The following is a 12,824-nucleotide window of genomic DNA, read 5'->3' on the forward strand; positions in this document are numbered from 1 at the left end:
CAGAGACGGGAATCGAGCCTGGCCGGGAATTGAATCCGGACCCTGGAGGTGCTAACCACTACACCACCATGCTGCCTGGTAGAATACTCGATTACTAAAATATTCGATAGCTACTGTACAGCCCTAACATACACACACACACATTTACTTTTTGCCCTAGGTCTGTTCTAGAAACATTTTGTTACACCTTTACTGGGTGATCTTTTTTTTTTTTTTTTGTCTTGCGTTAATCCTTTTTGTACCTTTACCTATAACAAATTTACTTTCCAGTCAACTTTCCATGAATATACTCCATGCTGATTCTTCTGGACAATTGTTAAGTCAACAGTCTTCCCTTTGTGTGTACTAAACTAGACTGAAAGATGTGCTGTATTCATACTGCATGAGCATATGCTGTAACCATTTTATGAGCTATATGCTGTAACCATCTGACTAAATAAAAAAAGGCTTAAAATTTAAATTTTAAATTATATGACCAAAAATATAAAAATCCAAAATATTTAAATTCACAGAAAAATTAAAAGGTTCCCATAAGTGTAAACCTGTTTGTTAAACACAACATAACCCATTACTTCTACTTAAAGTGTGTTATAAGGATGTTGATGTAAATCGTGACATGATGCTAAAAACCCAACAAATAAATGAACGAATGAAATGAATGAAGTTTGAGCAGTGAGGGGAAAAAGGTGTGTTTTGTGTGTGTGTGTGTGTGTGTGTGTGTGTGTGTGTGTACACGCACTAACCTGTAGATCATGCCTGGAGAGCCTGTCTGTCGGAGAGAGAGGCGAGCGGGAGAGTCTGTGGTAGATTCGGGATACATGGAGGCGGGAAAGCAAGGAGTTTTGCCAGCCTGCCGAAGGGTCGCTTTCTCTCCAAACCACTGGGAGCGCTGTCTCTCACCTCACTGGGCCTCTAAAGGACAAAAAAAAAAAAAACACTGCATGATTAAAAAATCTCAACAATCAATGTCAATTCATACACAAGATCACATTTTTCTGCGTTTACTTGTTTACTTGACAATTGCAGCTGCCGTATCAGTCACACTCTGTGGTCTCACACACAAACACTGTTACACAGACTCTAAAACAGAGCAAAAACTACACAGAAGTATGCTGGAAGTTTGTAAAGATTGTTAAAGGTTTTATTGCTCAAAAATAAATTCTACAATGTAAAATATATACAGTGGAACCTTGGATTATAAGCATAATTCGTTCCAGAAGCGAGCTCGTACTTGTAAACCAAAGCCCATAAGAAAATAATGAAAATTCAAGTTATTTGTTCCACAGCCCAAAAAAATAAATACATAAAAATTTTTTTTACACAAACTGCACTTTACCTTTAAAAAAAAGTTAAAATAAATACAGACAGATAAGTGTTTCTCTCTCTTGCACTGCGGAGTGTGTGCGTTATGTGTGCGCGCGTAATTTGACAACATGCCGGTTCTCACACACTCTCTCTTTCGCCTTTAGCGCGCAGCAGAGAGAGGGTGCTTCACACACACACACAGTAAAGGCGAGAGGGAGAGGGAGAGAGAGAGAGAGAGAGAGTGTGTGTGTGTGTGAACCGGCATGGTGTCAGATTATGCATTATCCTGACTTTCGGATATTTGAATTACAAATTTTATGCAGATACGAACATTCGTGCGAAAAAATCGTGGAAGTAGCTCACGTGTATTGTACCCAAACAGACACTGCAATGCACCAAATACCAATATTTACACCTTTATACAATTTTTTCAGTGTTTAAGTAAATAAAACGTCTTAAGTATGTTGTAGTTGTGTGGGGGTGTGGCAGATATTAGTCTGCCTCACCAGTCTCAAAGAATCAGTGCGGGAGCGCGATGATAAAAAGCTGTCCCGATGGTGACTAATCCTAACTTCAGAAAATCCTCAACAAAAAAAGAAAAGAAAGAGTTTACAGTCCAAAACCGCTCTGAGACAAAATGGCGTCTGTTTAAGCATGAAGTAAACATGTAACGCTGTCCTCCCCCAAGGTCTTCCAGTGCTTCCTTAAAACGGGTCAGCTGACTGCGTCACTGGAATTCCCCCCGCGGTTTAAAAGCGCAGTCTCGCTTATAATCTTTGTGTTTGTTTCTTTTATGCTTTACAATGTATATATTAGACTCACTTTGTTGGACTTAGGAACGAATCCAACTTACAAACGTATTGCCGAAACAGAACTGGCTGAAGTTTGCTGACTTTCCAAAAAGCACAGATGCTATTTATTAGTCATTTGACTTTTTATTGTTTACATTCTATTTAGATTCAACAGCATTTTCAATTTAATTTCCTATGGAAAACAATTGAGTAACATTTTAGCAAGAATTGTGTAGCCTTAATTCCTTATGAATGAGGCAGAGAGGGGATAGGGCACTGAATAATAGGAATGAAAATTTGGAGAAAGAAAGATCAGGAACTTTAGGACAAAGAGAGAAACAGAGACAGAATTTGAGAGAAAGAAAAACAGACATGAAAAAAGTAAAAAAAAACATAGCACAGGGAGAAAAGATGAAAAGAAGAGAAAGATTATCAGACTCAGAAACAGAGAAAGAGATACAGACAGAGAGAGATGAGAAAGAGAAAAGTGTGTATACATGTTGCAAAAACTCTCTTCTGTTTAAATAAAGAAATAACACAGAATGCAACATCCAGAAATTTATTTCTGGATTGAGCACATAAAAATACTAAATATCTTCTGTCTGGGTTTTTAAAGTGCATGTTAGAAACAAACCCTAAGGTTCTGTTTTGCAGTAAACACACCACAAGATGGCAGTGTTTCTCTACAATGGCCTTACAACACAGGACCATGGGAAAACCCAACAGTCATCACTAATAACTACAGAAACAGCTTATTTGGAAATAAGTGCCTATACAGTGTGTGTGTGTGTGTGTGCTTCATTCACCCGAGTGAGCTATAAAATAGATCGAGAGAGAGCGATAATAAACACAAACAGAGAAAGACAAATCCTCTGCTTCATGTATTTATCCAGCTTCTCCTCATTGCTATAAAGTGAGCTTCTCTTAAAACCTGAACTACCAGGATCAAGTGAGCATCAGATTGCATTTCCTGCTGGAAGACCAGAGAAATCTTCATATCTAACCTGCCTCTATTTTATCACTAAGTAGGTTTATTGATGGATTAGCTAAAGGACACAGTAATGAACAGATTGACATGAGAAGCCTCTCTGGCTGATCAAACTGACTTCACACTAGTGTTAATTGTGTCAGCTATTTTCAATTTTAGTCTTAAAATATATTATTTCATCTAATGATTTCACATAATTATATTTATTTTTAACCATCACAACAACTGCTGCATCATCAGGCAATCAGGAATGAAAAATAACGATTTGTACCGTGTCCCCCCCCTCCCTTCTCATGTTCACACACTCCCATACAGAGGGTGGCAGTATGCACCTAGTTGGTTTGTAAGCCACCAATAAAGACAATGAAGTAGATGGAAGTACCGTTGGTTGGCCATGTCTAAGAATATTGCAATTTCTCAGAAAACATCAAAGGCAACGTTCTCGTTGTTGCCTTCCTGCTTTATCGGCTATGACTGTGTAGCTCAGAGGATGAGACTGGAGTGTGTATGCTACATGCAACACAGATGTATGAGGAGACATACTGTATGGCTTTGATAATGTCTAAACACAGTAGACACGTTTAGGTACGTTTTTTATATATATATATATATATATATATATATATATATATATATTATATATATATATATTTTTTTTATATATACCTAACCTCAAAGTGACCCTGGAGAGAAGTTAATAGCTCAGTGGAGAGAGCGCACTGTTTCTTGTACCTTAATGTTCACATCACACACGTCCAGTCATGGTCCTGTCACATTAAAGGTGCTATAGAGCAACTGTATACCTGCACCACTGAGAGGATCCCGACAGAAGCATCACTGGTTTGGATCAGAAACAGCATCAAGCAGGATAGCCTGGTTCCTAAGCTCTAATTAAAAACCAACTCAGCTCGATATAAACACATTTACTGTAACTCCTCACTCACCCTTTTGGCTTTATTACATGTTTAAACACTGACCACTGATGTACGCGTTGGAGAACTTTTCTAAAATCTGCAGTGCTCTTTATTTTTAGGTGGTTCAGAACTCCAGAACACCCTGTGTTTCTGCTGCGCTCTTTGTTCTCGCATTCACAGAAAACATCGCAATGCAACCTAAAATGCACGCCTTCTTCAGGTCACTTTCTGTATTTGGGTCGATGTCGGATCAAAATCCTCATTGCAAATGGTGCATTTTTATGAAGCGCACTAAACTCTGTTTAGTTGCACTGGATGAAACACACCCAGGTTCACTTAAAACAGAGAAAACACTGCACATGTACAAACACTGCATCAAACGTTTAAAGAGTTGAAGAGCTGAGGAGCTATGAGGTAACCAACACGACATGATGCAAATGTTAAAGGATTTTAGACAAATCTTCAAATTAACTGGTGAAGGCCCCTCTCTGGGATATTCATCCCTCTTTTTAAATTCTGACACAAAAAAAAAAGACTCAGCTGCTGCAATGTTCAGTCCTGAAGCTAAACCTGTAAAGTAAACGGAATGTGAGCAGCTGTGTGTGTGTGTGTGTGTGTGTGCGCGCTTGTGAAGCAGCTAATCAGTGGTAACATGATACAGTGAGGTGATGTACTGCAGCACTGCGGAATCAGAGCGAGTGTGTGCGTTCCTGAGATGACTTCCAGAGTCTCACACACCTTGCATAGCTATACAATTACCTTTTTTGCTACACTGCAAAAATAAAAACTGAACCATTGTTTGAAAAATTTGCACACGTCATTTTTGCTCAAGACATGTTTTGTTATACGAAGGATGCTATATGCTATAATCATTTGTAACTGCAATGTGAGCAAAAAAAGATGCTTAAATTGTGATTAGCACAAAAGAAGAACAGTGTATAGTGATTAATTTTTGGTGGTCTAAGGGTGTACAGGATGTGCAGGATATGCACGATATGACTCTATAGTAATGTGTGACCGGCTGGGGTATTGCTTAAAAAAAAAAAAAAAAAAACTTACGGAAAGGCATAAATGGAAGTGTTTGGATATCTGCAAACAAAACTTGGAGCGATACACTAGGGAAAGTAAACGTTTCTTAAAGAGAATCATTACTGGTAACGAGACACGGATTCAAACAGCGAGTAATGGACCTCAGTTCCAGACCATGAAAAAGTTCAAAAGTCAACCATCAGCTGGAAAATTTATGCTTACAGTTTTTTTGTGATTCTGAAGTGCCAGCAATAATAATAATAATAATAATAATAATAACAATAATAACAATAATAACAATAATGCATTTTATTTGGGCGCAAGAGCGTTGTGATCTTGCATGACGATACACGTCCACACACTCCTGCCTACACTGTCAAACTCAAAAACTTAATTTTGAGGTGTTAAAGCCTCCTCCCTATAGTTCTGATCTCTCTCTCTGTACTTTCACCTGTTTGGTCCCCTGAAAGCTGCCCTACAAGGACGAAGATTCACTTTTGAAAATCCTTGCACTTGTGGCTCGCAGCTTAGCCTAAATAAATTTAATGAGGGAATACAAAAGCTTGGCTACAAAGTGTATTGGAAAGCAAGAAACTTATTTTGAAAATCGATCTATTTTGTCTAAAAGTTGAAATTAAAATAAATTCTACAGTCAGTGTGCGGAGCATTTTTTATTCACACGAAGAAATGAGGAAACCGTAAAATTAATACACCACAGGTCCTGTAAGACCATCACTATGGGCGTGATATGACAAAATAAAGATCAGGGAAAATTAAGTGGTCTGAGTAAAATAAAGTCTAATCTGTACCCTACAATAAGATTACTGCACAGTAAAACAGAGAAACACATGTGCAGGATGTGCAGGATATGCACGATATGACTCTGTAGTAATATGTCACAGGCTGGGGTATTGCTAACAAAATTATACTTTTTTTTTTTCACCACACCCAACACTACGCCAAACTACAGTGAAACCTCAGATTGTGAGTAACGCGAGTGTTCCGCAAGACAAGCAAAGATTTTTAATAAAATTTGACTTGGAAAACAAACAAGTCTTGCCGAGCATCACAACTGAGCCTACGTTTTTTCTCTCTCTTGATTGTTGTGGAACAATCGACTCACCTGCTGGGTCTTAATTATGCTGCGGATTAATTATTTTATTTTTACTTTATATTTTGTGTTAATTATTTTTATGTATTTATTTTTTTGGGCTGTGGAACAAATAATTTGAGTTTCCATAATTTCTTTTGGAAAAGATTTGGTTTACGAGTGTTTTGGAATAAAAAAGTTTTTGTTTGTTCTCGTAATCCAAGGTTCCACTGTATTTAAAACCAACTTTACAAGAAGCATTAAATTCTATCTTTTCTAACAGGATATCAATAGATTTGGCTACCTCAGACTTAGATACAGTACCTAAGAACAGCCATGAAAAGGACACCACCTCCATGCTAAACATAACCCTTAAACGTTTGTAAAAGGAGAAAGGTGCAGTCTTTAAGTACACACTGTTTACCGGCACCTGCTACATTAGTTACCAGGGACATTTTTTGTTTTGCCTAAAAATTGTTTTAATATGATGGGGAAAGAAAGAGGGAAAGGAGAGGAATGCCAAAGGGAGAAAACACCTCTCAATGCCAAGCAATGGTATTTAGACAAACTGATATGGATAAATTTCCTAGTTAATTACAGCTAAGACTTCTTGTACAGTCACACCACCTCAACACTGGCTCCACATCCTCACAGCGGTAAAATGGAAAAATGGCATGCTGGCTAAAACTGACACACATGACATTGTTATTAGCATTCCAGCAAAGAGAAACGCGCGTGTTTGTGTGTGTGTAGGACACCCTCTCCGAAGGGGACGTGTTCATGTTTCGCTAAAGAGCTGAACAGCAATTATCACCTTGGGCAGGTGCAGGGCAACCTACGGAGGATTCACTTCCTGTGAGAGACATCAAATAAAGCAGTATGAGTGCGTCCTGACTGCAGGAACTCAAATACAACACTCATTATATGGTCTGGATGAAAGGTAAGCTGCAACTATTGATTTTATAGAGTCTAATGATCATCATATACATACATATATACAGTGTACACACATACACTCGCGCAGGGGCTGGACAATGAAACTGAAACACCTGGTTTTAGACCATAATAATTCATTAGTATGGTGTAGGGCCTCTTTTTTTGCAGCCAATACAGCATTGATTTGTCTTGGAAATGACAGATACAAGTCCAGCACAGTGGCCAGAGGGATTTTGAGCCATTCTTCTTGATGGAGAAAAACGGCGGAGGAAAACGTTTCCTGACTCGCTTCTCCAAAACACTCCAAAGTGGCTTAATAAGATTTAGATCTGAACATATCCATGGGAAATGTTCAACTTTACTTTCATGTTCATCAAACCACTCTGTCACCAGTCTTGCTGTGTGTATTAATGCATTATCATCCTGATACACGCCACCGTCTTCAGGATACTATGTTTAAACGGTTGGGTGCACCTGGTCCTGAAAAATGGTTCGGTAGTCCTTGGCAGTGACATGCCATTGTGTTGCAGCCCAAACCATCACTAATTCCACACACATGCTTCAACAGTCTGGGAGGTATGCTTCTTTGGGGCTTCTACACACCGTAACTCTCCCGGATGTATATAAGACAGTGAAGGTGGACGCATTAGAGTACAATACATGTTTCACATTGTCCACAGCTCAAGATTTTCACTGCTGGCACCATTGAAACAGACGTTTAGCATCGGCACAAGTGACCAAAGGTTTGGCTATAGCAGCCCAACCATGAACAGTGACCATGTAGAGCTCCCGATGAACAGTTTTGGTGGAAACAGGAGAGTTAAGGTGCGCATTTTATTCTGCAGTGAGTTGGGCAGCTGTGGTTTTATGTTTTTTGGATACAATCCAGGTTAGCACCGGGACATCCCTTTCAGACAGCTTCCTCTTGCGTTCACAGTTACTTCTGTTGGATGTGGTCCGTCCTTTTTGGTGGTAAGCTGACATTACCCTGGATACATTGGCTCTTGTTTTATTACAGGACCACCTGGTTTATTTCCCAACTAGCAACCTTACAGACGTCACACTGCACAATGTCTTTAACCATTTTATTTGAAGTTATTTTCTCTCCACAATTGTTTAAAAATATAAAATCAGCACCGATACTGTGTTTTGGTCATGTCTGTAGAATTTTTTTTAATGGTATACATATAACAGAAAGTGTGTGTGCAAAAGAAGCTATAGTTTATGCAACATGAAAGTGTCCAGTCTAGCTTCCCTAAACATTTCAGCTCCATTTTCAGCGTTTAACTTTAAAGAATAACAATTTAAAATGCAAATTATTTATATTTAATATTAATTCTAAAATTTGTGTAAGCATATAACCTGTTAAACTGCTGTTTACATTGGTTTTGGGTAAAGCTTAAAAAGCAAAAAATCTGTAGTGTCCATAACCATGTCAAGTAATTCAAGTTGCAATATTATATAATAAAATAATACACTTTTTTAGGTTTATGCCTTTTATGTGAAATCTAAATTGGTCAAGTTTCATCTGAATAACAATTGAGATCATTATAAGATTTTAATTGAAAAAAAAAAAAACATGAAATTGTATTTAGCCAATGTTTCTTTTTATCTGATAAAAAAATAATAGTGTATGCATATTTACAAAAAAAGCATGGATCAGGAGATAAGAAGCATGTGAAAATTGTGTTCTATGATCCTATCTAAAAATTTACTTTTTCACCTAGGTGAGACCTTTTTTAGCACCAATAGCAAGTTTTGGCCGACAGTATATTGTGCTACTGTACACATCATTTTCTTAAAACTGCCTTTAAAAATCCCAAGACGCACTCCATTCTTACTTAAAACACATGTGTAGTACACACTGAACCCAGAACACGTCTCCACCATTAGGATCTATTTAAGATAATACATCTTTATAACACACCAAACATGATCACAGACCACATGCATTATCACTTACTGTGCTGCACTGACGTTTTTAGAAAAGCCCTTAAGAGAAAGTGCAAGATTGTGCAAGCACAGAAACACAGCATGCATCTTGACCCGACACTTACAGGTGATAAAGGTGAAAAGAGCTGCAATGGAAGGGGGAAAAAGGCAGCTGGTTTTGCAGTCAGCTCATTGTCTGTGTCTGTACGTTTCCTCCCACACAGTCATCAGCAGAAAGGCAGGCATGCTTTTAGATGCGAGGTAGCCGTGCTGATTAGAGTACAGTCGCAGTGCAGGTCAGCTGCGCCAGGAGAGAGAATCGCTTAGTGAATCAAAGCGTTTATATAAGTAACCTGTTTACCACGACTTCTAATACAAACTCTGAGCTACGCTGCACTAGTGGTGTTGCCTCTCTCAACATGCAGGACAAAATATTGCTTAACTTAAAACTGTGGACATATGACGAAAAAAAAATGAGCAATTTAATCCCTGACCCTGCACTCACACTAGAGACAGGCAATTCGCTTGTACTGTAGATTGTATATAGTGGGTGTGTAGTGTCCATCTGGTGCTTTCATTTGGCCATAGAACGGGTAGGAGCCAAAATGGACAGCAGACGAATTACTACACAATTACATTAACAACTCATATACAGCGTCTTTTTCTTTTCCAAGCTTTCTTTATTCATAACATCCATTAGATATTTAATGAAATTATTTTTATGACGGTATAAGATGCCAGGTGGGAGCTAAAATTATTAGAGCATGTTCACATTAGGTGCGGTTGATTTGTACCGTGCTCAGGAACAATTCTCCCCCCTCCCCCACCAGCCAGGGGTTACAGCGTTTTTGTCCCTATCATTCTCAGGCACGCTGGCGTATTTACACCCTCCGATACAGCAGGCGGCGGTATGTGCCTACTTGGTTTAAGAGCCTCTATTAAACATAAGAAAACAAGAAAGTAAACTTCCACATTATGCCATTTATTATACGTATTTCTGGAAAAATGTCAACAGCAACTGTACCTTACTACTGTGTTAGCTATGGATTTGTAGGTCAAAGGATAAGATTGGCTAAGTGCAAACAGATTTTGAAGAAGACAGACTGACGTCTAAATAGTGTATCAGTATTCTTGTTGATCAAAATAAACCAGATTTTGGGCTCAAGTGTTCTTGGAAACGATCCCGAGGCCCAAAAGTGAAAAAGCCTTTGGAGGGGATATATATGAATACTTCCGCAATTATGCCCGTAATCTAAGGTTTTACTGTATTCAGTTACGTATCGCAAAACATACCGAGAATATATGCATCACTGCACTGACTCCAAAATCCATTTTTAAAGGTATAATACTTTCAGAATCCCAATACAAATCAAATCAGCATCTGGGTATCATATCGTATCAGCTGGTATTTTTTTATTTTTTTTTAATTGGGTGTTATTTTTTATAGTTTAACTGTTTGCAGCTCATTCCGCTTTGTGGGTGACGTAAGCGCTTCTTCTTCGTTGGTGTTTACTGGCAGCTTGCATCCGGAAGCACACTTTGTCAAAAGCGTGCTGTCAACAAATAATTGTGCAAAAACCTAATGCAAGCTTTTAAAATGAATTAAACAAAGCTCGTGGCAGAAGATTTTGCCTCGATCATTTTTTGTAATCAAATTACTCTATTTAATCGAGGAATCGTTTCAGACCTAATGTACTACAGTGTAGAGTTTGTACAAAATTTATATTACATCATCAAGAAACTCCAATCCACAGCAAACAAACTGTAAAAGCGTGTTAGTATGTTACATCACAAACCTGTATGTTCCTTCAGCATGGCTGAATTATATAACTGTGTGTCTCCTACACAGCTGCAGTGAGGCTGGGAAAGCCCTTACTCACCCAAAAAAAATAAATAAATAAATAAATAAATAAAATAAAGAAATAAATCACGTCACGCCGTGCTGTGCCAGATTCACGCCTCTGCGCTTGGCTCAGCTGACTGTGGAGCTATGTATATTCTGCCAACAACAGCAGCAGCAGATACGCATCACTGCTGAGATTCAACATAGCTGACTTCATTCACATTGACAAACCAACGTCCTGCTTTTCACAAAGATCACACATCTACATCGAAGGTCGCTGACGTTCAGCAGGGACAAGCGTTTCGATGATGTATTGATACTGTGACAGGTCATAATTTATGAATTAATGCACTGAGTGAGTTTGATTATATTTGCTCTGATTGGTCATTTTTTGTGATGAAGAGAACAGTAAGGTCAGATTTTATTTCCGCAAATGTTATTTTTATAGAAAGTTCATCTCTGTTAGCTTTCACACCTGACTGAAACTGTGATGAAGACCTTTTGATGATGGATCAGCGTCCCATGGCCAGGAACAGTAGAGCGTTCACACTACTCAACATCCATTTGGGTCAGGTCTACTCAGATCTGTGCCAGAGCCCTTAGTGTGAAAGCAGGCCAAGTCTAAATAGCACAATACTGCTTTTTCCATTCTGATAATGACTACAGCACTGAAACCTTGAGTATTAGCCGACTTCAATATCCATCCCAGATTTTCCTAAAGACTATTAAGTTTATTAAGGTGAAGAAGCCTCTGCTCCACCACATCAAAAGAAGCCAGAAGAGGTGGTTCAGGCATCTGGTAATTATGCCTCCTAGACGCCTACCTAAGGTGGAGTTTCTGGCATGTCTGATGAGGAGAAGTCCCCGGGGTAGACCCAGGACTCGTCCGACCAGGGAATCCCTGTGTATACTGTAAGCTGGAGGAGGTGGCTAAGACTGGGAGAGAGACTGGGGCATCTCTGCTCACACTGTTGCCCCATGACCCAGACCTGAGTAAGCGATAGAAAATGGATGGTTGAATAAAGCACTAAGCATTAAAGAGGGGTTTACAATTACAAGAAAAAAAATGGCTAAAAAGTGCTACAGTTGAGATTATTTATTAAAATAATGTATGACTAATATAAATATTAAAAGAATAGGAAAAGACTATTTTTAAGGGTTAGTGCATGTTTGGTCAAACAGTACAAATATAATAATAATAATAATCTATTTTTTTTATAATAAATATAATAATAATAATCACAAATCAGGGTCCAAAATCCATCAAAATTCATAGGATTTGAGATTATAATAAAGCTCCATAAAACTGACTCTTTCAATCTGAATGAGATTTAACAGTAGCCCAGAGTCTGGATAAAGAAATGCCCCAGTGCCCGAGACAGAGGTATTAGAAAGGGCTGTTATTTGTGGCTGTCAAACGTAACTAAACACCTTTAAATATGGGTGTATATGGGTAAAATGTGTAATTAATTTAATTTAAACATGCCCTGGGTACATTTCAGAGGATACTCTCAGCATTCTCTCTCTTTCCCCCCAACATAATGCACTGCTAAAAGAAATCAGAAAGGACTTTTGATATCATTAGGCAGCTTCCTGGTTTCATACAGAACTCCTGGGATTGAAAAAGGAGTCTGGATGGAGAAAGTGGGAGGTTTGGGTAGAGTAGGGGAATGAGATAGAGAGGCGGGGGGTTGAGGGTGGGGTTCTGGATCGAGTAGGAGAGGTTGTGGTTTCTGGATCAAGTAAGGGGGAGAGAGGTTTTTGCATAGAGTAGTGGCAGAAGTTCTTGACAGAGTAGAAGAGAGAGTTGTGAACCAGGAGCAGGAGGTCTGGATAAAACAGGAAATCATCCTATCCTTCATCTTTCTCTATATAAATACGTCTCTGTTCGTCTAATTCACTAGGACTAAACTATTTAACTGCCATTTCGTGTGCACTTGACATTTCCCAACTCCGGTCGGACCAAAGCCTCATCTTTCCAGCTCACTCCAATACT

General features: G+C 38.6%; 1 protein-coding gene across 3 annotated transcripts in view; it reads right to left on the reverse strand.

The window, feature by feature from the left end:
* kcnab2a (potassium voltage-gated channel subfamily A regulatory beta subunit 2a) overlaps window positions 1–12,824 on the reverse strand; it is a 106,042-nt gene that overhangs the window by 67,211 nt on the left and 26,007 nt on the right. For all 3 annotated transcript variants that reach the window (XM_053483499.1, XM_053483498.1, XM_053483500.1), the window contains exon 2: window positions 744–912. In XM_053483499.1, coding sequence (XP_053339474.1) covers window positions 744–820 — 77 coding nt within the window. In that variant the 5' untranslated portion in view covers window positions 821–912. The remainder of the gene's footprint in view (window positions 1–743; window positions 913–12,824) is intronic.

Source organism: Clarias gariepinus, chromosome 23, assembly GCF_024256425.1.
Source record: "Clarias gariepinus isolate MV-2021 ecotype Netherlands chromosome 23, CGAR_prim_01v2, whole genome shotgun sequence".
NCBI lineage: Eukaryota > Metazoa > Chordata > Actinopteri > Siluriformes > Clariidae > Clarias > Clarias gariepinus.